This window comes from Impatiens glandulifera, chromosome 6 (assembly GCF_907164915.1).
Source record: "Impatiens glandulifera chromosome 6, dImpGla2.1, whole genome shotgun sequence".
Lineage (NCBI taxonomy): Eukaryota > Viridiplantae > Streptophyta > Magnoliopsida > Ericales > Balsaminaceae > Impatiens > Impatiens glandulifera.
In genome coordinates, this window is record NC_061867.1 from 22,282,148 (window position 1) to 22,308,731 (window position 26,584).

Below are 26,584 nucleotides of genomic sequence, written 5' to 3' on the forward strand. Positions count from 1 at the left end.
GAATGCATCTCGCGAATGCCAGTTGCGTCTCGCGATTGCCGGTTGCGTCTCGCGACAGAGACAATTTCATTAAAAAATATGAAGTGATCACCAGCTCATTTATCCATATTATGAGAGTCATTTCGTCAAATTTCCCCTCTCACGCAGGGTAAAAAGTTAAAGTTTAAAAATAAAAAATTATTACTATTTTATCCCTCCCTTTGTGAGAGAACAAAAAGGTTCCCGTAATGGAGGACCTCAACTATTTATTGAGTTCCTTATAAAAGTCGATGAATTTCGAATTTATTATTTCAAATCTTACCATTTAGAATTATTTATTATTAAAATTATACCCAACTAAGTTTTGTTATAATATTTATTTGTCAATTATAAATAAATAAATTCAATAATTTGAGCAAATAAAAATTATAATTATAGTTTTATAACAAATATAAAAAAATCAACTCCATTTCTTCTTTGACTATTGTTAATGTTACTGTAATTGAGATTTTAAAAATTTTAAAATATAAATTTCAAAAAAGTTTAATATCACGTGAAATGATAGATTTGATTTACATTTAATAGTTTTTGAAATATTAAAAATATTTTTTAAAAATATTTTAAATAATTCAATATCATATCAATTCATTAGGCTACATAATCACAATCTCAATACAAGTCAAGCAGTAAGGGATATATATAATTTTATTATAATTTCTTTTGTATAAGGATTATAACAATGTATTGATCAAGTTTTTTAAACAATCAACTCTATCAAAATTTTATCATACATTATATTTAACATGTATCCAATAATTGATATTGGAAATTATTAAAATTAAATTTAAAATAATTAATTAAGAAAATTATAAAAAGACTAATGTATAACAATTTCAAACATTTTTTTATTAAACAAAAACTTGAAAATTAAATATATAAATACACCCCTTCACAATTAATTGTTTATGAAATATAATATTTAATAACAAATAATAATAAAACTACTTATTTCTTTTAATATTTTAAAAAATTATAATAATAAAAAGTTAATATTCAAATAGTTAAATGTTATAAATATTAATTAAAAATAAAATTCATAAATTACAATATTCTGTTTTGATAGATTTATAAATAAAATATTATTATAATATCAATTAATATATTTTGAGCAGGTACCTTTATATCAAAACATTAAATCTATTGAATGGAATATATATTCTGATAATACAATATTTATATCAAATTAAGTGTTTTACACTTTTTTGAATAAAATTAATAAATTCATTTATTGTTCATCTCAATTATAATACATTTCAATTATTGTCCAAATTAAAAAAAAACAATATATATAAAAACATAATCAATTTTTTAGTAAGGCCATAAATTTTATCTGTATTTCATTATTATAGAGATGGAAATTCAGAAAATGATATATCTATCATTCAACTCAAAATACAAATATCATATTTCTGTAAGTCAAAATTCAACTCAATTAGTAGGTAAGCAAATTCCAACCACCAAACCCCTTTGTTGGTCATGTGGATGCAATAGTTTTTGTTTGAATGAATGACTTTGGATTTGCGGGTTTGCGAAAACGAACTTTGCATAACCCGCGAGATAGTCTAAACAAAATTGTCATCCACACTAGGAAAGAACATTGGCCAAGAACTCTTCAATAGAAAAATCGATATTACTGAATTTGTAACATCCCATAAGATCGACACAAGAGTAACCCATTTCACAGAACATATATGATACTTCAGATTCACTAAGGCATATAATATCGCAATTCGCAGCCAACAGAGTGAAGAAAACAAAACTGAAGGAACTAGTAGAGCTACTACTTATGAGTTATGATCATACCCTTAGATGTCTATATCCATTTGTATATTAAGAAAAGTCAAACAAGCTTCATACTATTTTTCTCTCTACAAAAGACTTTGGTAGTTAACATGTACCAAAAAGTAAACTCTACAAACTAAAATACCTGTTTCAACCATCTAATGGATATCGACGATGTAAATGGGCTGACGATGTCTGGCTGAGGATGATCTATTGGTAGTTTGCAGTTCAATCTCGGGACCAACTTCCATTTTACTTTTGTTGGATTTCTGGTTATTCCATGGGAATTGAATGAATCCACCACAAGTTATGTTTGTCTTCAAGTTTGCCCTTGTCCATACACTTTCTTCTTCTTCTACTTCTTCTTGTTTGTGCTCCAGCATACACTGCAACTGGTTCCGAATAGTTTCATTGTATTCAATTAGTTCATCATACTTCATATTCACATCTTCATATTGTTTTCTTAGTGTTGATACTTCGGCTTCTGCAGACTTTATCATCTCGTTTCTAGATTCCAGTATATATTCGAGTATCCTCATCTGTGATTTCAAAGCAGTTATCTTGTCCTTTGTGACCTTTAGACGCTCTCTATCAAAAAAGTTTCTCTCGGCGAGTTGTTTCTGTTCGGCCTGTGTGATCTCTTCGACCGAACACCAGTCAATTATAATCACATGTAGATTGCAAATCACAACATACAGAAATAGCAAGAACCCTGCAATTATTTGAAAAGTAATTAGATGAGGCATCTAAACAGCTATTGATCAAACAAAAAAAATGCAGCTTGTGATCCATCTTAAAATTCAACTACAATTTATTAAGTTTGAAGAAATCAGACACATTCAATTATAATTCCTTATTCCTTATTTTAGATGATCAAACAAACTAATGATTTGGCATTGGATCCATTCTAATTCCAATTCCACTGCAATCAAACATAGCATAATGGTTAAACCTTTGTAGAAGACTAAACCAGCTACTCTCATCTCAAATAACAAAAACAGTAACTGATACTCTGTTTTGATGATCAAAAGTTCCAGTTTCAACCATCCAAGTTCTACCACAATCAAAATGGAGTGTGAATCAGGAAACTAAATAATGAATACTTTGGTGTTCATAGAAGGTTTTCTGATTATCAAATTTAGCAAGCATAATTTCATACAAAATAGCCCTAATTTCATAAAGCAGTCTATGATTCAATCAATGAATTTCCAAACGACGGTAAGAAATTCACCTAGAAGAGACGCGGCGAGCAATTTTTCCGTGATTATCAGCTGGTCCGTCGGATCGATCGGATTGGAATCACTGAAGCGGTATTGAGACTTGACGATGATGCTGTAAATGTTATAAACCAATAAAACTAACAGATTTGACAAGACTGTGATTGATACTACGCGAAAGTTGTGTCTTCTCTTGGCACGGTCGATTGCTATTGCCACAGGCTTTCTTGTTGCAGAGGATAAGAGAAGAAGAAGTATTGACATTCCCGCAAGGAGTAGGGCATACAGAAGCTGTATCATCTCAGAATGTTCCTTTTACAAAGTGAGGACCGTGATTTCCCTCAATAGACGATTGAAGTGGAGATTTCTTGTAAGTTGGAAATGGAGATTCAATTTGGGATAATTTGAATCAACTTTTATTGTATCAATTTAGGGATCACGAACAAGTAAATATATTTAGAGTGAAAATTGGACCCCTTTATGAAAATTCTTATATTCCTTTTCTCATAAAGATAACAATGAATACTGTATATCCTAACAATGAATACTGTATATCCGATACTATTTGATATAGATTATTCAATTCAGATATTTTATATAAAAAAAATAAGGATATTAAAGATATATTGAAAATGCGGTACTACTGTAATATATCGAAAATATTAATTTTTAAGGTATATCAAAAAAAAGGTAAGGTATAATACTGATACCAAAATTATTAATAGGATAAATATATGGGATTTTTAAAATTTTGGTATATCGAGATATACCAAATTAGTATTTATAAATCAAAATATATATATATATATATATATATATATATAATACTCATAAGGAAATAATTAAATAGATTGGATATTAATTTAATTATAAAATAATATTAAAATATAATTATACTAAAATATTATTCAATACGATCTCTATCTAATATTAATTTTTTTAAGTTAATTTGTTTTTAGGTATCAAATGTGTAATATCAATACTGTACCAAAATCAAGGTAAGGTAATGTATGTATACTGAAATTAAGATATCGAAATCAAGATAAGATAAAGATATGCATTTTTTGCATACCAAATTTTTCGATAAGTATGGATAAAACATTAAAATATACCGTATCGACCCACCCCTACCGATAAAATATACGAAATTCAAATCAAATACCCTAAATATTAATATATATATATATATATTTATTTATTTACTTTTTAAATTGAAAATGACTTTTCAAATTCCAAATAATTACCATCATTACAAATTTACCATAAATATGTTATTTATGTTATGTTATTTATGTTACCTATACTCTATACTCTAGGCTATGTTTGGTATGGGGTATAATCATGTAGATAAAATATAATCAGCAGCGCACAAGACCTTTGCCCTCTTATTTTGTGAAATCAATATTCCACTTCAGCAAGCAGAAAGCGAACACACATTATACTTGGCCAAAACAGTACAATGCTTCCGCCCGCCCTCTTATCTAAATAATAAATTTTATTTATACTATTTTAAATAAATAACTAATTTATAATATAAGAATATTATAACTAATATTTCTATATTATAAGAAAATTTGAGATTTTAAATTCACGTGTTAATATAATTAATAAAAAATATATTAATTTATTTAAAATATATATTTATTAATTAAATATATAAGTAATATTCCTGTATTATATATATTATAGGAAAATTTGAAAATTTCACCCTTAAAACATATTAATATAATTAATAGAAAATATAAAATATTTTTATAATTTAAAATATATTATAATATTAAAAATATTACAAAAATAATTAACTACAATAAAACACATAAAATTTTAAACATTTTGACGAACATTATGGAATTGTGAAATATGCTCCACCAAATCGATTTGTAATTGACGATATTTTTGTTTGTCACGAATTTGAATATTTTTTTCGATATAATTCTCATACGGAGCAAAAGGTTCCTCGCCCAAATCTGGTTGTGTTAATTCGTTTGTCGTGTCATCGTAAGATGGTAGCGGACCAAATGGAGTAGCATATGTGTCTCTCTCGTCCTCGACAATCATGTTGTGAAGTATAATGCATGCTCTCATTATTTTTGCTAGATCTCCTTTATCCCAGAATCGTGCAGGACCACGTACAATTTCAAAACGAGATTGCAACACACCAAATGCTCGTTCAACGTCTTTTCTTTGACCCTCTTGATATTTAGAAAATAATTTTCTTTTTTCACCTTGTGGACGTGTAATTGTTTTGACGAATGTTGGCCATTCAGGATATATTCCATCAGCTAAATAGTACCCCAAGTTGTAGTTGTTACCATTCACCGTGTAGTTTATTTCTGGAGCACGACCTTCTAGTACTTCATCGAATAAAGGTGACCGATCTAATACATTTATGTCATTGTTAGAACCGGCAACTCCGAAAAATGCATGCCATATTCATAGATCGGACGATGCAACTACTTCAAGTAGGAGTGTTGGTATCCCTTTGTGACCACACATAAACATCCGTTTCCATGCTTTTGGACAATTTTTCCACTGCCAATGCATACAATCAATACTACCTAACATACCGGGAAAACCGCGAGCATCCCCCATCTATAATAGACGTTGTACATCATTCAAGTTTGGTTTCGCAAGTATTCACTTTCGAATACCAAAACCACATCAGTGACAAACTTTTTCAAACATTCAATCGCGGTGGACTCACCAATTCGCACATAGTCATCAACAACATCGACAGATACTCCATAAGCCAACATACGCATGGCTGCAGTGCATTTTTGTAGAGGCGACAAGCCTTTCTTTCCCAATGCATCTGCCCTTTGTTGGAAATATGGATCAAAATTTGAAAGAGCTTCCACAATACGAAGAAAAATATGCCTTCCCATTCGAAACCTCCTTCGGAATGTCTCTAGAGTATACACTGAATTTTCAACAAAATAACCTCTCATTAGACGTTCATGGCCTGCTTCACGGTTTCTGTATATTGTCCTCCAAGGCGTTGATGAAGTGCCTTCTCCGTAAAGTTGATTAAAGAGATTAAGTCGACGTTCTTCGAGAGAATCATCGAAGAAAAACTCTCTAACAAACTCCTTTGATACATTAGAATTGTTATCCATATTTTATGGTTTTGAAAAACTTACAAATAAGATCGCTACAAATATGATGTTATATAGAGCTTAAAATAAAAAATGTAGAATGAACAAATTTTATTCAATGTTTATAGTACTAAATTATATTACCGTTACAGTATAAAAATGTTAATATAATTAATTGAAAAATATATTAATTTACTATATAAATTAATAGAATAAATTTGAGAATATATAATTAATATTTCTATATTATAATAAAATATAAAATATTTTTATAATTTAAAATATATTATAATATTTTTATAATTAAATATATAATTAATATTATTATAATTTAATATATAATTAATATTCTTATTTAATAGTAAAACTTTAGAATAGTTATTATAATGTTATTTACAAATATAGTAAAAAATATTATAATTAAATATATAACTAATATTCTTATATTATATAATATATTATATTATATAATTATGAAAAAGTCAGAGGAGGGAATGACAGCCATAAAGGGCACTGATCTCTTTTTGCTTTTATCTACAATGCAAAAAATGAAAAAACCAATGATCTGCCCTTTTCCACGAATGCAGGCACAGGTCATGCGCTGGACATGCTCTTATATGACTAATAAATTAGAATGATTGTTTGGTTGAATAATATTTATATATACAGTAATATTTATGTATAACTTATCCCTTATATGAGGTATAAAGTAATACCTATCTACACCAGTTACAAGATAATTATAAAACTTAATTTTATAAAATTATTAAAATTAATTTTTTTTTTATTATATTTTTAAAATATAATAATAATATAAATTATATCTAAGTATTAATTTAAATTTAATCTTGTTTAATTTTTAAATTTAAATAATAATAATAATAATTACACAATTACTTATTTTTATTTGATTTTTTAATTTATATATATAAACAAAAATTATATTATTTTAAGTATAAATTTTTTTGATGTGATAATTTATATACATTATTAAATATAATGATCAAAAATAATAATAATGTTAATTAAAAATTAATAATATATAAAATTAATTTATAAAATAAAATTGTATTTCATTATTAATACATAATATTTATAATTAATTATATAAATTAATGATATAATTATTAATTAATATAACTTATATCTATATAATTTATTTCTGAAACTAATTTATAATTCTAATTTCAAATATTATTTTATTAAAATTATTATTGTTAATATTTTATTTTATACAAATAATTAATATTATTTTAATATATAAATATTTGTAATAATAAGTATATTTCAAAATTAAATATTAATTAATATATAAATAAGTTTTACTTATATAATTATATAAGTTAAATTAAAAAGAATTATATATAAATAAATGTAAACCATATAATATTATTTATTTTAAAAATATATTTTTACAATAATTATATATTATTATTTTTTATAAAATTCAATCTAATTAATAATACAAACTACTCATAATAAGCATTAAAATAATAATTTAAAAAAATATAAGATTAAAATAATTTTTTATACTTTTTTACTATTCTCTTATACCACCAACCAAACACAAAATAATAAAACATATATAATTTATACTTATTTTTTACTCTCAATCAAACACTAATATTCTATATAATTTACCACCAATCAAACACAAAATAATAAAACATATATAATTTATACTTATTTTTTACTCTCAATCAAACACTAATATTCTATATAATTTATGAGTAATGCTAGGGGAGCGAAACATTTGATGCGAATGGGGCAGCGAATAATAATGGAGTATATATTTATTTTTCTCTTTATTTTCATTAATAATTTTCCCTCACTTCTCACTATTACCATTTCTCTCTATATTAATTAAGACACATTCAATAAAAAAAAAGTCAATTTTTATTATTAAAAAACACTTAATAATTAATCTCTTTAATTATATTATTTTTATTCTAAATTATATATTTTTTTAATTTGTCTTGTAGATTTGAAATTTTTAATTTCAATATGTTGACGATAGAAAAAAACATGCGATGAGATGATTAAAGACAATTTATCGATTATATTATGTTATTTGATTTTGTAAAAGTAGATTTAAAATATATTTTTGACCATATTTTTTTTTGGTAAGTTTATTTTATATTTTAATTAGATTGTGTAATTTATTAATATAAAATAGTAAATTAACCCAATTAAATATTTTTAATTAAATATTTTTAATTAAATATAACACAATGAATTATTATTTATTTTAATTTGAGTAAATTTTATTATTGAAAATAAATTTTATTTTTTTCAATAAAAAAATAAATTATTGAGAGAGAGAAATAATTAAAAAGTGTATAATAACCGCATATGTACATTAATTTAAAAAAAATATATATTTATGATAATAAAAATTAAAGAGAATAATTATTAAATTTAATAATAATAATTGATTTTTTATTGAATGAGTCTTAATTAATATAGAGAGAAAAGGTAAGTAGTGAGAAGAGAGAGAATTATTAATAAAAGTAAAGAGAAAAATAAATATATATTGAGTCAGCTTGTATAGTCAGCACTCCACGTCATTGCTGCCCCATTCGCTATAAATGTTTCGCTCCCCCTATCATTACTCATAATTTATACCTCATAATACCTCCTTATAATTTATACCCCTTACAATTTATACCTATATAATTAATATATCGTACTAAACACTACCTAGGGTATAAATGAGCCGAGCCGCTCGTGAGTGGCTTGGTCAAAGTTCGATTCGAGATTGGTCAAAATTGAATTCGAGCCGAGCTCAAGCTAGATCGTTTAAGATTCGAGCTTAGATAAGACTCGCTTAATGTGTCGTCGAGCTTTTTCGAGCCTAATCATATAATTTTTTATTTATTATATTTTACTTTTTAATCAAAATTTGAAAAATACTTATAAGACTATCTATGAGTTTATTGCTTATGAGCCTCCTTAAAATATAATTATAAATTAAAAAATATATGTTATATAATACTTTTAACTTTTAAGGAAATAAATAGATTTGATATTAATTTAATTACAAAAATATAAATCTTGAAAATTAAATCAAAATATAATTATACTGTAATATTATTACATATATACAATTTTAATATACAATTTCAATGTATTATATTTTATAAGATATAAAACTAATTTTATTTCATTATAAAATATTTATAAGGATATACCAAAATAATATTTATAAATTAAAAAAATATATATTATATAATACTTATAACTTGGAAATAAATAAATTTGATATTAATTCAATTACATAAATATAATTTTTGAAAATAAAATCAAAATATAATTATATTATAATATTATTTAATATATAAAATCTCAATGTATTATATTTTATAAGATATAAAATTATTTTTATTTCACTATAAGGTGTTTTATTTTTTAAAATAAACATAATGGAGTCTAATATGTTTTCAAGTTATCTCAAATATAATACACGACTTGAAAATATTCTTCTCAAACTTGTTTGAACATGAATAACTACCTTAGGTATACTACGTGTATTCTTACGCGAATCAATACGTCCATTCTTACAAATATGTGGAAGAGTTACGGGGCATAAAAAAAATACGTGGAGGGTTGTACGGTCCGATGAATGGACTCTCGACTTTCATTATGTTTCTTTTAATATAAGAAATTAATATATAAATATATTTAAATTCAAGCCTTTCGAGCCGAACTCAAGCCTATGGTTATATGATCGAGCCGAGCCAATAAAAAAACGCGTTAAGTCGAACTCGAATCAAGACTAGTTTGAACTCAGCTCGGCTCGTTTATACCCCTACTCTACTCAAATCATTTTAATTTCTCTTCCCCATAATTCTTAATCTTTACTTTTCTTTAATAACAAAATATATTCCCTGTCTACTCACTCTTCACTTTTTATTTTCAATCTTTCTAATTTTTGTTGAGTTCAAACATGTAACAACAACAAATTGTTGTTAAAATTTTCAAATTTTACAACACAACTATGCAAATAGAGATATAAATATAAATTTATATTTTATTTAGGTAATGAGGTACTCGTCGATGATCGGTACCAAACGAATCGGATATGTGATACAAATAGAGATACTTGTCAGGTTCGAGATCAGTAGTAAAATTAAAATTAGGTTCGGGAATGGATACTTCACTACCTGACGTGTATGATTCCCGACGGATAGAATACCCGTTACCATCCCTACTTCTTATTCCATGACTTCTCGTTGTTTCAAAATGGGATTATCAAAATATGCTAAGTCAATTTTCTGACTAAACTTTGACAAATTAGTCATAAATATTTAATTAAAAAATAGATTTATTGAGAGAATCAAACTCAGGAACAAATGTTCGAAAAAAAACAACACTGGTTTAAAAAGTTAAGTCAAAATTCTTCTATAAAATTTAACAGTAAAAGATTATTAGTCGGTTAGGGGCATAAATATTTTATTTATTTATAAACTTCACGTATATAATAAGTTAACAAAGTTTAAATTCATTAAAATAAAACCATATTTTTATATAATTTTAACTCTAAAGAGTTTCGAATTGCGATTTGAGGAAAAAAAAGTCTTAAATCTCAGTTCGTCTAGAACCTTAATTCGACTTAGACCATTTTTATTTTTTATTTTAATTTTTGTTGTGCTTTTCTTCCTTTTATCTAAAATAATAGATATCCAAAATTGCAGTAGCTTACACAAAATAATCTCTAAAGAAAAACAACACTAATTATCTAGCATAAAAATCAAAATTAAACTAAGAGGTGCATATAATTTCAAATAAGTAAACAAATTAAAGCAAGACAAAAAAACCATTGAATTACTTAAAGAGATAGATATGAATCTTACAAACTTTAGATTTCATGGTTTAAGCATTCTATTAAAACACCTTGCGTGCATAATCTATTTTTCGAAAAATACAATAACAACTATTTGAATATTTAGAGAATATAAAATAAAAACTTGCCCCCAATATTTATGTTTCAAGATTTCTTAGGGTCTGTTTGTTAACTCTGTAATTGATATTAGAATTTAAAACTCTAATTTAAATTCTTAAGTTTGGTAAATCCTTTAATATTAAGAATCAGAATTGGAATTTCAATGGAATTCACTTAGTGTAATTTTATAATTCCGATTTTCACTCTATTTAGTTAGGAATTGTAATTCCAAATTTATCTTTTTTATATGTTTTTTTAAACAAAATAATTTATTATTTTATAATTTAAAATACGATTCTATAATTTTTTTTTTGAAACCAATATTTTTAAGAGTTTTTTTTAATTTAAGAGTTAACATGTGAAACCAATATTTTGTTTTTGTATTTAAGAAGTTAAAATCTCTAACCGAGATTTTTTTAATCTATGAAGTTAAAATGTCAAACCGATATTTTTTAATGAGATCGAAACTTAAAAAAAACTCTTAACCATCCTAATTGGTCTTATTAAATCAATATTTTAATAAAACAGATAATAAATTATTGAATAAATAGGAAATGTGGACGTTAATAAAATTTAACAAGTGTGATGATTTTAATTTAAGTGCTTCATTGATATGTTGGCACAGGAAAATCATGGCTTTTGCCTTTTCCTGGCTCAATGGCTTTTTATGGGACAAGAGTTTCCTCTAAGCTCATGGATGCAAGATGCATTTTAACGTCACCAGCCCATTACATATGAACCTTGTGATCTATGTGGGATTAAGGGTCATTGAGCACAAATCTATCGTAAAACTATTCATTTAGCTGAATTATACCAGACTTTAAGGAAAAAGGAAAGGGTCGAAGCTGAAGCCAACCTGGCAATTCAGGATGACACTTTTGATGACATCCTAAATAAAAATATCACGCATCTAGAAGCCGATGATTTCATTAATGACAACTAAATGATTTATTATTTTTGTTAATATATTTTTGCTTGTAAAAATCCTGCACTCTTGTAATTTCTTTTTTTCAATGTAAATACTAATGCATTTTGTAGTGATTATGTATATATATATATTGTACTAATATTGGTGTTACCTTCTTTTTGTCTTAGAAAAGATATGGATGCCAAAATTGGAGATGACATCTGCTTCATTGATAGTGGGAGAACACACATTATTTTAAAAGTAAAAGCTTTTTCTCCCACCTTAAGATGGGAAAGACCACGATAAAAACCATAAGTGGTAATACCAAACGCATTGAAGATTCATGCAAAACAATTATATTTTTCCATAAAGGGACCAAAATTGCGATTGAGAATGCTTTATTCTCGAGCAAAGCACGAAGAAATCTGCTAAGCTTTAATGATATTCGAAAGAATGGATATCATACTAAAACGACAAATGAGGCAGAAAACGAATATATCTTAATTACTCAAATGATAAATGTCCAGAAAATGGTATTTGAAAAACTACGTATTTTCTCATCCGACCTATATTATACAAAAATATATGTCGCCGAAATACATAATATAGTAGGCTTAAAGGCTATTAATGAATTTATTACTTAGCACGACAAACTTGGGCATTCTGGCAGCATAATGTTAAGGCGAATAATTGAAAATTCAAATGACCATACTCCAATAAACTAGAAAATATTAAATTCAAATGAATTCACATGTGCTGCTTGTTCTCAAGGAAAATTAATTACCAGGCCATCTCTAACCAAAGTGGGAATTGAATCTCCTATATTTTTAGAAAGAATTCAAGGCGATATATGTGGAACTTTTAAGCACTTTATAGTACTAATTGACGCATCAACACGTTGGTTCCATGCTTGTTTATTGTCAACTCGTAATCTAACTATTGCTAGACTACTTGCACAAATTATTAAACTGCGAGCAAAGTTTTTAGATTAACCAATAAAGAAAATACGCCTCGATAATGTTGGAGAATTTACATCACATGCATTTGAAGATTATTGTACGTCCATTGGAATTATAATAGAGCATCATGTTCCTCATGTACATACTTAAAATGGTCTGACTGAATACTCATTAAAAGATTGCAATTAATTACAAGACCTATGTTATTGAGATTGAAACTCTCCGTTTCTGCTTGGGGATATGCCATATTGCATACTACAGCACTTCTGAAAATATGACTGAAAGCCCTATGCAAATTATAACTGAAAATGAACCACGTATTTCTCATTGTGAATTTTTGGGTGTGTAGTTTATGTACCAATTACACCACCTCATAGAACTAAAATGCTCAAAGAAGGTTGAACATCTATATCGGGTATGACTCACCCTCAATTATTAAATATATTGAACCGGCTACGAGTGATTTATTTACTACAAGATTTGCAGATTGTCATTTTGACGAATCACACTTCCCGACATTAGGGGGAGAAAGTAATCAACTAAAAAAAGAAATTTCGTGAAATATTCCACTTGATAACTGTGATCCCCGTACAAAACATTATGAACTAGAAGTTCAGAGAATTGTACATTTACAAAAAATTGAAAATCAACTGTTTGAATCTTTCAATCATGTTGCAAAAGTTACAAAATCTTATATTGCAGCGACAAATGTTATTAACATCCACATTTTTTCTATTTATTCTATAACATAATATATATTAAAATTACTTTTATTACATTTTTTTAACATATAAATTGGATTTAAATTATAATTCTATAGTTTTCTCAACCATATGAATTATAATTCAATAGAAATTCTCATGAAATTAGAATTCCAATTTCAATTCTAATTACAATTCCAATTTCACTCATTCAAACATACCCTTAAAATAAATGATAAAAGAATCAAAGTTAATAAAGAAGCTGTCAAAAAATCAAGTTAGTTAAAATGTATGAAATTTGAATATTATTTATAGTTAGGATGGTCTGGACCGAGGAAGATAAATTTGACAGATTATATATTTATTGACAATATACCTAGAGATCAATAGGCTTTGTTTAACCGTTGTTGAGAGGATAAAATGCTTGATTGTGAGTTTAAACATTGATTGTCAACAAATTGAAAGTTATTGGTCTTTATTGTCTTTTATAAAATTAGGGCTTATTTATTATTAATGGGCTTGGGCCTGTATGTATAAGTAATTTAGGGGTTCTTTTACTCCTTTATAAGGGTTGTTTGTAAATGTTGATATACAACACTTAAGACTCTCAATACTTTTCCTCTTTAAAAAATATTATTGTCCTTCCCAATATTTTCCAGAGTTTCATTTTTTATAATTGTTCTTAGAAGATCCGATAATCAGAAACAATATTTGGTATCAAAGCCTATCTAAAGAACATGTCGTCAAAATTAACTAGAGATGCGACGACAATGAAGATTGAAAGAGAAGGGAACGTGACTCTCTCCTATTTGTTACTCACGAAGAGTAACTACTCGATGTGGGCGTTGAAGATGAAAATAAACTTACAAGAACAATGAGTATGGGAAGCCGTGATGTTCGACAAAGTCGACGAACGGAAGGATAGAATGGCTCTTACCGCCATCTATCCAGCGCTTCCCAAGGAAGTCCTTCTCATGGTGGCCGAGAAGGATTCTGCCAAAATAGCATGGGAGACGTTAAAGACAATGCATGTTGGAGTGAAGAGATTCAAGGAGGAAAAAATGCAAACCTTAAAGACACAATTCTAAGTGATTCGCATGAAGAATGGGGAATCGGTGAATGATTTCTTCATAAAATTGACATCCGTCGTGATTGGTATGCGCTCACTAGGAGAGAAGGTGGAGGAGATCTCTGTTGTCAAGAAGTTCCTTAGAGCCATAACACAAACATACATGCAGATCGTTATAACGATCGAACAATTTGGTGACATCAAGAATATGAACGTCGATGAGATCGTCGATCGTCTCAAAGTCCATGAGGAGAGACTTCGCGGCTACAGAGACCAAAAGGAGGAGCACCTATTGCTCACGCATGATGAATGAATGTCACAAATGAAGAAAAACGGAGTAGATGATTTTTCTTCTAGATCGTCGAGTCACAGCGACAATGGTGGAGATAACCGAGGTTGTGGCAAAAGGCAAGTTGGAGGTCAAGATCGTGGTGAAAGATCACCTCGACAAGAAGACACCAAGCCCCATAAAGACAAGAGCACAATGAAGTGTTATGCTTGTCAAAATTACGGGCACTACGCGTCTCAATACCTTAACAAAAGGTCTAACGATGAGGTAAACCTCACTAGCTTCTATGACGAGGAGCCAACATTAATGTTTGTTGAGGTAGTGACGAATACTTTAACCCTAAGGCGATAAGGCAAATCTCACTAGATTCTTTGACGAGGAGCCAATATTAATGTTTACTGAGGGAGTGACAAATGATTTTACTAGAGTCAAGGAGACAAACCTTGACGAGTTCGTGCAAGAACCATCCAAGAAGGAACTAGATGTGGTGTTACTCAATGAAGAGAAAGTCATGGAGAAACTCCTCGCAAGTGGAGATGAGTGTAATCACACTAATGTGTGGTACCTTGATAATGGATCAAGCAACCATATGACGAGCCATCGAGAGAAGCTCAATGAGCTCGACGAGAAAATTACCAGAAATGTGAAGTTCGAAGATGGAAGCAAGGCACACAAGTTTCTTGATCTAGCTTGTGAGAAAATCTGTATGAGTAGAAATGCCGTGTTCAAGCTAGAGAAGAAATGGGAGTGCTGCAACGCCAACAATAAACTCGTACAAAATTCCATGGAGTTTGGAATCCTACGAGATGTCTATGCAGAGGCATCACTGGTAGAGATGAATCATGATGAATTATTGTTGCTCACCACTGACGAGCCAAAAACATATCATGAGATGACAGTCAAAGAGCTGTGATATGAGGTCATAAAGAAAGAGTCCGAGTCCATAAAAAAGAACAAGACATGGGAGCTCATCGACTTACCACCCGGTCATAAGACCATCAAGTTAAAATGGATTTTCAAGTTAAAAAAAGACAACGAAGGAAATATCCTCAAGCACAAAGCGAGATTGGTAGCGAAAGGCTATGTGCAGAAGTAATGTGTTGATTTTGAGGAGACCTTTGCACCGGTGGCGAAACTTGACACAGTTAAGGCTAATTCTTGCCATCGTAGCTCACTATGGATGGGAGATTCACCACTTGAATATCAAATCAGCATTTCTAAATGGTGACATCAAGGAAGAAGTCTATGTCACTCAACTTGAAGGTTTCATCATCAAGAATAATGAGCATAAGGTGTAAAAGTTATACAAGACTCTCTACGGACTACGTCCAACACCAAGGGCATGGAACACTTGCCTCAACAAGAGAATGATGAGTCTCAGCTTAGTGAATTTTTTTTAGGAGCAGGTTGTGTACACGAGAAACCATAGAGAAAAAGTACTCATTGTTGGCGTATACGTCAATGACTTAATCATGACAAGATCAAGCATCAAGGGTGTTGAGGAGTTCAAAAAATAGATGATGAAGGAGTTCAAGATGAGTGATCTCGGGCTATTATCGTACTATATTGGTATCGAGGTGGACCATAAGAAAGATAACATCGAGGTAAAGCAGGAAGCTTATGCGAAGAAGGTGTTGAAGTAGTTTGTAATGGAGGATTGCATCTCTAGCAAGTATCCGATGAAAGCAAAGTTGCAACTTGAAAAAGATGTGGAAGGAAGCTTAGTGGATCCGAAGGAGTATAGGCGTATCATCATGTGTCTCAGGTACTTGACGCACACTCGACCCGATATATCTTATGAAGTTGGCATAGTGAGTCGATACATGGAGCAACCTATCACTCTACATCAACAAATAGTAAAAGACATTCTTCGTTACGTGAAGGTAACGACGAGCTATGAGATTTAATTAAGAAGAGGAAGAGAAGTTGAAGAACTTGTTAGTTTTACTAACAACGACCTACCCAATGACACAAACGACAGAAAAAGTACCGGAGGGATACAGTTTTATCTCAACAGGAATCTGATCACCTGACATTCTCAGAAGCAGTGAACTGTTGCTTTATCTTTATGTGAGGCGGAGTTTATGGTAGCTACTGTAGTGTCATGCCAAGGACTTTGGCTGAAAAACTTGTTGAGCGAGGTGCTTAGATGCGAGCCAAGGCCGGTAATCCACTATATCGACAAAAGTCCGCAATAACATTAATGAAGAACCCAATGTTTTATGGAAGCAATAAACACATCGACACTTGGTTCCCCTTCATCCGTAAATGCATCGAGAACCGAAAGATCGTTGTAGAGTTTGTAAGCACCTAAGATTAGCATGCATACATTCTCACCACAAAACTAACAATTGTCAAATTTACGGAGATACTAGAGATACTCAGCATGAAGAATCTTGAACCAAATCAAGCTTACGAGGGGAGATTGTGAGTTTAAGTATTGATTGTCAGCAAATTGAAAGTTGTTGGTCTTTATTGTCTTTTATGAAATTAGGACTTATTTAATTATTAATGGGCTTGTGCCTGTATGTATAAGTAATTTAGGGTTTCAAGGCTAATTTACTCATTTATAAGGGTTGTTTGTAAATGTTGATATACAACACTTAAGCTCTCAAGACTTTTCTTTTTTAACAAATATTATTGTCATTCATAGTATTTTCCAGAGTGTCATTTCTTCATAATTATTCTTAGAAGATACGATAATCAGAACCAACATTGATCACCGTAGATAAATATGATCAATAGGCTTGATCGTTGCAAACAAATAGGTCTTTGATTACCATTGACAAATGGGTCTTCTTATCCATTAATTGCATTAAAAACGGGTGTTTATGAGTGATTCCGAGCTCAATTGACTCACATAACCCGTCACAAGACAAACACCTCTACAAGAAATGTATGGCCTTCAAAGATAATTGTTATTGGGGATGGCTGGAATGATGTCGAATTGTCCCACGAAATTCATCACTTTTTTGTAAATCCAACTCCACTGTTTTAAGAATTTGCAGTTCATAGATATCATTCCACCAGTTATATACGCAGTGTCTTCTGGCAAAATGTACTTTGACATCCCTCGCAGTTCGTGAATCACCTACTTTCGTGGCCAATCCAAAATCTATAATCTTTGTCATCACCCATGTTAGAATATAGAAGAAAGATTGTATTAAATGATATATTTGGTTACATAGGTTATGTCTATTATATAGACATTATAATCAACATATAAGGAAACTAATGTATTAGAATAATAAACATTGATATTATCTCAATTTATAATATTGTTATAATATCTTACATATATGTTATTTTATATTCTAACAACCCGTAAATAACACCGTGTATGTTTTAATGTCGTAGTGAATCATACCTAGTATGTGAATTCCCTTCAAACCCAATAGAACTTCATTCCCATCCAACAATCCTTCCCCTTGTCAAAATAGTAACATAGAATCCATAGTAACTAATGATGCGATGATGATTAGTTTTGAATATCGACAAAATATGTTTCTCAATCTTTGTTGAAAGATGATTTAACTGTTATAATTGGTAAAAGAGGACGAAATATAGCTGTTAGTATAGTTGACGGCCCTAAAAAACAACCTTATACCATGAACACCATGAACTCTCCCTATCCCCCACCATTGATAGCTAATAACAATCATCATTCATTGTCATTGTCGATAATATAAGAGAGAAAAAAATTGACCTTCTATTATTAGTTGAGTAATATGTGGAGTTTAAATGCGCGATATTTTCTCAGTTAGATAGTGGTGACTGTTAATAGCAGTGAAAGTTCTTGGTGTAGAGTAAATAACCATGTGGAAAATTGGGTGGGGATGCGACGGTTAAATCATCTTTCGACAAAGATTTTTCAATAGTGAAAAATATATTTTGTCAATATTTAAAGCTAGTTATCCACACATCATTCGCTATTATGGATTCCATGTTTTAACTTTGATAACACAGAAGGCCGTTGATATTCATCTTTACAATATCTTTCTGAAATACGCCTTCGGTGATGACTTATTTGATGAGACCTCTAAATAATTATTGATTGAGCAAAAATAAATACAGCTTGTGATTCATCTTAAAATTCAACTACAATTTATTAAGGTACGAAGCTTTATTAAGATAAAATCCAATTCATACGTTTGAAGAAAGGAACAATGAATTTGAAACATAAAAAAATCAGATGCATTCAATTCTATTGGATTTCCTTATTTTAGATTATCAAACAAACTACTTATTTGGTATTAGATGAATTCTAATTCCAATTCTAATTCCAATTCCAATTCCAATTCCAATTCCAATGCAACCAAACATAGCAATAAAAACATCAACTAGAGATGGTAAAAACAACACCAACAAGATCTAGGGATTAAACATGAGAATATAATTTAAGACCAATACTTTTGATGGTCAAAATGTTTCCGTTTCAACCATCCAAGTTCTACCACAATCAAAATGGAGTGTGAAGAAGGAAGAAAATAAGATATAGCTTAAATAAACAAGAGAAAAGGCTATAATGATATACTTTGGTGTTCATAGAAGGTTTTCTGATTATTAAATTTATCTAGAAGAATTGTGCAGGGTGCTTCAATTAACTGATACTCAGGCTGAAATTAAACAAAATCTCAAGCATAACTTGTTACAAAATACCCCTAATTTCCAGTTATTAGAAACAACGGTGTTGAGACTTGATGATACTATAGATTTAATACACCAATAAAACTAACAGACATGACAACATTGTGATTGATACAATGCGAAAGTTGTGTTCTCTCTTGGCATGCTTGATTGCTATTGCCATAGTATTTCTTGTTATAGAGGATAAGAGAAGAAAAATAGTGACATCCCCGTAAGAAGCATGGCATATAGAAGCTGTATCATTTTAAATTTTTTATTTTTATTTTTTATATTCGATTAAATTGAACCATTGGACTATTGTTCACGTCCAATTCAATAATAGTTCATCGTTGATAAAAAGACCAACAAAATATCAAAATTCTTAAAACAAACAAGACTAAAAAGAATAGATCATGTAGATGAGAAAAAAAGATCTCAATAAGACTTTCAAATACTTTAGTTGCGTATATGTCGTCTCCCAAATTCTTTCATTTTCCCTCCATTCTATCTGTTGAGTTATCTTGATTCAGTTCGATTGTCGAGAATTTGATTCGTCAACAACTAGCTCAAATTCACCAAAATATTTGTGGTTAGTGAGAAGTAGGTTTTGAATTTGGTTAAGGTTAAGTTTATTTCAAATAATTAGTGAATCAATTTCTTTGCATTTTATTGCAATCCAATGTGTGACAGAGTTGAATTCTCTCTTAGTCAAAGCTATTGTGAAACTCTTGTAGATTTCTAAACATTTAAGAATGTCTATTTTTATCAGTCTTGCCTACTAGTATGTGTTCAACTTTGACATTTCAGAATTTCTAATAACCAATTGATAATCAGAAAATATGATAACATAATTGAGATGTAGTTCCTCTTCCATTTTTGATGCTAGTCTTAAAGCCTCCATTTCAATAATTAACATCAACACCCTCAAAAGATTTTGTTTCTCATGTAATAATTTCTCCACTTGACATTCACAATATCACTACAACATAATTGTTTTTTGTACTCTTATTGATGGCCTCATCCACATGTGTAATGATTTGATTTGGGTGAATAGGTTTTTTTGTGCTTCTTCCAACTCACCTCCTTTTTGCGGTTTTTATTTTAAGTTAGCCTGACCATATGCTCAGAATTCTTGTGTGGTAGTTGTAATAATTTCGATTCTCGTCCATATTTTGATTTATGAATGTAATATTATTTTTGCCTTCCATATCTCCTAACATATTAATACAATTTTTTCCAACTGATCATCCTCTTTCCTTTCAATATTTTCAAATTTAAGAGTGTCCAATCCCAATGCATGAAAATACCTATTGAAAGCATCCATGATTTTTGTAGTATCCATTCTTTTAGCTTTTCCAAATAGAAGTGAATCATCTGCAAATAAAAGATTTGAGATTTTGGTCCTCTTCTTCCAATTTTGATTCCTACAATATCACTAGAAACAATTAATTTATCAACAAATTTCGTTAAACCTCTAATAGGAAAAACAAAAAGATATAGAAAAAGTGGATCTCCCTGTCGAATACCTCTAGTGGAGATGTAGACACTTAATTCTTATACCCCGAAATTAAAATAAAAATATGTCCGGTCTAGTATGGTGATCATACTTGATTATTGGACCGGAGAAACACAAATCAAAAATAATTTTTAGAACTGGGTTAAATTGACCCTTGAATAGTGGTCTAAATGCCAATTTGTAAAAATACTCGAGCTTTAGATATTTTATACGTTCAAAATGACCAATTTGAAAAATCAAGAACATTGAATATAATATTGATGTTGGATAAAATATACGAAACAATCAGCTCGGGGATTGTTTATGCATCCAACCACCATTTTTCATAAAAAGTCAGAAACTGAGAGACCTAATGCGCTAGGATTAACTGGTTCAAAAAATTATAAATTTTGAGTATAATGTTATTGTATACAATTTTTACAAAAGACTTTCAAAAGGGTAAAAAAGTCAAAAAATGAGTTGAACCAGACGAGTCAATGGAAGTCAATGAGCTTGACTAGGTGCCTTAAAAGAATTCAAAACGTGGTCGCTGACGTCATGTTGACGTGAGGAGCAAATTATTTGAAAAAACACCCAAATGCATGTTTTTAGCATTTTGGTTTGGTGAAGAAATTTTGCAAGGATCACCAACTTTAAATATTCACCTAGATCGCTATACTCAATGTAATTAGATGATATTGGATGATTTGAAAATATTGAAGAGTCCTCTATAAGGCTCACTTGTATCTAAAATTGAATCGAAACTTTTTAACCCTCGAAATCGGCGGTACAAGACAATGTGACCAAGACGAGATCAAACTGGACATGCTTACTGTATAAAATTCACAACTGAAGGTATAAAGCTTCGAATTTGAATTGTGACCTACGATTGGAAATATAAGACGAAAATTGTTCGAATGACTCTAGTCTCGTGCCTCCATTCAACGACTAAGGTGGTCAATTCAACTCGACAACCCGTTGCAAGTTCACCCACTTCAGTCTTGGAGCGAACTGAAGCATGGTGTTACTTTGAAAAATCATATCTTTGTACTCACATGACCATTACATGCAAGTGAGATACCATTGGAAAGATCTTTGAGTTGGCTTTAATTTAATTACATGTAGCACTCATGGATCGATCTACAACCTCCGCTAAGTCGCTCGTACGCTAAACTGTTCATTTCAAGACCCACGAGGTTCCATCGAGAATTGCATAGACTTGTGGATTGTCTTAGATTTTTTATAAAAACAAAACATTATTATAACATCTTTATGGTATTGATATCTTTTTGATCGATCCATTAGAAACCTACAATCTTACGTTAGTTAAACTTGAGTATGTTATCACTAATAATGAGGCAAAATACGAGGCATGTATTGATGACATCAAACTTACTTGTGAGAAAGGATTGTAGAGGAGTGACGTCATCGGAGATTCTAATTTTGTAATCTTACATGTGAGTGGGGAATGGTAGGTCAAGGGAGAAAATCTCAAACCATACCATTCCTATGTTTCTCAACTTCCATTTAAGCTCGAGAGTGTTACTTTCATTCACGCCCTGAGATGTCAAAACTAATTTACTGATGCTCTGGCTACGTTTGCAGCAATGTCGCAGATTTTTGAGAGAATTAAAATCAAACCTCTCAAGATTAGGCAGAAGAACAATTGTATATATGAAAAATCAATGGTCGCCAATACCGACATTGTTGTAAAACCATGGTACGAGTCGATTCAGATCTTCATAGAGAAGGGATAATATCCTTCACACTTCCAAAAGAAAGAACGGGAATTCTTTGCCAATTCGCCACTAACTATGTAGTTGTGGCTGACATTCTTTACCGTTGATCTTTTGATGGAAAAAAGAATGCTTTATGTAGATCAATCGGAGTCTATGAAAATTATAAAAGAAGTGTATGCGGGGAGTTGTGCCCCCTCATGAACGAAATGACACTCTATAAGAAATCTTTCGTTTTGGATACTACTAACAGAATCTGGAGCAAGACTGTATTTCTTTCGTCAAAAAATATCATTAGTGCAAAATATATACTAACTTGAAGAATACTCTTACATCCATTCTCTACAACATGACTTCTTTGTGGCCTTTTTTCACAAGGGGATCAATATTATTGAAAAGATTCATTCCCATACTTTCAATGGCCATAAGTTCATCCTAGTAGCTATAGACTACTTTACCAAATGGTTGAGGCATCGTCTTTCAAGATCCTCAAATCTTCCCATGTGGAAAAATTCATTCAAGGTAATATCATTAAGGGATACGAGGTTCTTCATTTGATGATATCTAGTAATGGCCTTTATTTTTAGGGCAAAGTGCTTGAACTCTTCGAGCAGTTCAAAATCGAACATCACGAATCTTCAGTATATCGACCCCAAACTAATGGAGTGTCGAATCTGCAAATAAGAAATATGATCTCAATTCTAAAAAAGACCACATAAATGTGCATGGATTGGCATGAGAACCCTCTCACGCTTTACGGGGCTACCAAACTACAACTAGAATATCAAGAGGAGAAACTCCTTATGTGTTGGTCTATAATATAGAAGAAGTGCAACCCGTTGAGCTTGAGATATCTATGCTTAGGGTACTCTTGGAAAATCATGTCATTGAAGAGGACTGAATTAGTTCTAGATTCAATCAATTATCCCTCATAGAGGATAAGAGGCTGGATGCTCTGTGCAAAACCTAGGCCTATCAATGAAGCATGTCGAAAGCTTTCAACAAGAAGGTTAAACATCGACATCTGATGGTAGGATACCTAGTCATTTGTAAGACCCAAGAGCTTCATGATCCAAGAGAGAAATTTCAACCATCGTGAGAAGGCCTGTATGTCATCAATCAAGTTTTCTTTAGGGGAACTGAATGTCTTACCTCAATGGATGGTGATGACCTCTCTACCCTATATAATTTTGACACCCTCAAGAAATACTATGTCTGAAAGCGGAAAAGCGAAATCCCTAAGAGTCAAACTCCTTCTCTAAGCTATTGTTGTTCCTTGTTCATGCACATAGCTATGCCAAGTGGAATGTGATCTATGTTTGCATCATCTTCCATAGCGAATAATACCTCACATGTGATTCCTAATACTATGAGGAATCTCTAGAGTAAAAACCCGAGATCTCTTGAAATTGTTTCTCAAGAATCTTCTGTTTTAGAAAGCCGCATATTTATGCGCAATTCCTAAGATCTCTTAAAATTAGTTGTCAAGAATATTCTATTACAGAAAGCCACATCTTCATGTGCAATTCCCAAGATCTATTGAATCCAATTGTAAAAAATCTTCTGTTGCTAGAAAGTCGCATCTTTATGCGCAATTCCTGAGATCTTTTAAAATTGACTGTCAAGAATTTTCTTTTGCAAAAAGACGCATTTTCATGCGCAATTTTTGAGATCTCTTGAATCTGATTATCAAGAATCTTTTGTTGTAGAAAACCGCATCTTCATGTGCAATTCCCAAGATCTCTTGAAATCAGTTGTCAAGAATCTTGTGTTGTAGAAAGCCTCATCTTCATGTGCAATTCCCCCCAGATCTGCTGAAATTAGTTGTCAAGAATCTTTTGTTGTAGAAAGTCGCATATTCATGCGCAATTTTTGAGATCTCTTAAAAATCGATTGTCAAGAATCTTCTCTTCTAAAAAGTCACATCTTAATGCGAAATATTTGAGATCTCTTGAAATAAGTTGTCAAGAATCTTCTACTAGAAAGCCACATCTTCATGTGTAATCCACAAGGTCTCTTGAATTCAATTGCCAATAATCTTTTTATCCAGCGAGTTAGACTTAAGCGATAATTCCTAATCTAACTAGAAATTTCCAAAATTAAAATCTTCAAGATCTCTTGAGTAAAATTGTCAAGAATCTTTAGTTAAAAAACCGCATCTTCATGCGTAATCCTCGAGATCTCTTAAATTCAGTTGTCAAGAATATTCTCTTCCAAAAATCGCATATTCATGCACAATTTTCAAGATCTCTTGAAATTAGTTGTCAAGAATCTTCTTTTGTAGAAAGTCGCATCTTCATGCGCAGTTTTTTAGATCTATTGAAATTTATTGTCAATAATCTTCTCTTCCAAAAAAGCACATCTTTATGTGCAATTTTCAAGATCTCTTGAATCCGATTGTTAGGAATCTTCTCTTCAAAAAGCCACATCTTCATGAACAATTCACAAGGTCTCATGAAATAAATTGACAAGAATCTTTTTCCCCAATAAGTCAAATTTAAATGATAATTCTTGATCTAACTAGGAATTTACAAAATAAAAAATTGTAAGATCTCTTGAAATCCATTCTCAAGAATCTTCTCTTCAAGAAAACTACATCTTAATGTGCAATCCCCAAGGTCTCTTGAATTCAATTGCCAAGAACCTTCTCCCCATCAATTTGACTCTTAGTGACAATTCTTAATCTGATTAGGAATTCCTAGAATCAATTTTTTTGAGAATTATTGAAACCATTTGTCGAGAATCTTATTCCTACAGAAACCGCATATTTATGCGCAATTTTCAAAGTCTTTTGAAATTGACTGTCAAGAACTTTCCTCTCTTAGAAAGGTGAATTTGCGTAACAATTCTTAGTCATATTAGAAATTCCCAAAAGTTTAAGACTTCAAGATCTTTTAAAACGGTTCGTCAAAGATCTCGTCATTCAAAAGTCGCATTCTCATGTTCAAATTCCAAAAGCTTTTGAATCCTTTGATCAAAAGAATCATGTTCCGTAATAGGTTGCCTTTGCATGATAATTCCAAATCATATTAGGAATGTTCTAGATTTAAAAGACACCTAACTTTGTTAGGATTGTTGCAAACGTTCATGTTCCTTAGTATTCATACTAATGACATTTATTTCTACAAAATATTTATAGACAAACATGTCTGCACTAGAGGAATTTAAAAAAAAATGCTTATACGATGAGCATGTCATATAGTTGTCATCGCAAGTTTTCCTTAGAGAGTCAATGAATCCATACTATGAGCATTCTGATGAGGAGTGTAGGCACCCAACCAATGGTGTAGACCTTTCTCAGATGCAACGAATTCTAAGTGAGAGAAAAGTCATATGTCATTAGAAGAGTTTTGGAAAATAAATTACTTTTGGTCTTTTTAGTCCTTGAACTAGAGGCAAATTTTATTGGATAGTTTGTTGGATCCCTAATCTACACTAGGGGCATTTTTCCAAAAAATGCATCAAAATTCTCTTTGGTAGTTGCAAACTGTTGGTTAAGGACGACAGTGTACCATGGTGGTATTTGGACTCTTGATCTGTTTTAGATTAACAGTATAATTGTTTTATGAAATCCTCTAGCTTTGAACGCTAAGGTAACAATTTCTTCTGAATTGTCCATTCCTCCAACTCAGTTGGATGGAAGTCCCTAGTAGTTTATATCGGAAACCCTCTAGCTTTGAACGCTAAGGTGATCTCTTTTGTTCAAATTGACCATTTCTTCAGCATG

The 26,584-nt window shown here is 30.3% G+C and overlaps 2 protein-coding genes and 1 pseudogene across 2 annotated transcripts; 1 reads left to right on the forward strand and 2 right to left on the reverse strand.

The window, feature by feature from the left end:
- Nucleotides 1–1,634: 1,634 nt before the first annotated feature.
- Nucleotides 1,635–3,517, reverse strand: LOC124941819. The gene is made up of 2 exons (XM_047482173.1): nucleotides 3,053–3,517; nucleotides 1,635–2,533 (listed from the first exon to the last, which is right to left on the reverse strand). The coding sequence occupies exons 1-2, from the start codon at nucleotides 3,336–3,338 to the stop codon at nucleotides 1,980–1,982; spliced, it is 840 nt and encodes a 279-aa protein (XP_047338129.1). The 5' UTR covers nucleotides 3,339–3,517; the 3' UTR covers nucleotides 1,635–1,979.
- A 1,345-nt stretch (nucleotides 3,518–4,862) lies between these two features.
- Nucleotides 4,863–6,154, reverse strand: LOC124943361 (annotated as a pseudogene).
- A 9,928-nt stretch (nucleotides 6,155–16,082) lies between these two features.
- On the forward strand, nucleotides 16,083–16,517 carry LOC124943362. Its single transcript, XM_047483875.1, has 2 exons — nucleotides 16,083–16,292; nucleotides 16,401–16,517. The coding sequence occupies exons 1-2, from the start codon at nucleotides 16,083–16,085 to the stop codon at nucleotides 16,515–16,517; spliced, it is 327 nt and encodes a 108-aa protein (XP_047339831.1).
- Nucleotides 16,518–26,584: the final 10,067 nt, after the last annotated feature.

Excerpts from the sequence above, each read along its gene's own strand:
- LOC124943362 (XM_047483875.1), top strand. The coding sequence starts at position 16,083 with ATGTGCAGAAGTAATGTGTTGATTTTGAGGAGACCTTTGCACCGGTGG. Across the intron at positions 16,293-16,400 it reads TCAAGAATAATGAGCATAAG|GAGCAGGTTGTGTACACGAG; the intron begins GTGTAAAAGTTA and ends AATTTTTTTTAG.
- LOC124941819 (XM_047482173.1), bottom strand. The coding sequence starts at position 3,338 with ATGATACAGCTTCTGTATGCCCTACTCCTTGCGGGAATGTCAATACTT. Across the intron at positions 2,534-3,052 it reads GCTCGCCGCGTCTCTTCTAG|GGTTCTTGCTATTTCTGTAT; the intron begins GTGAATTTCTTA and ends AAATAATTGCAG.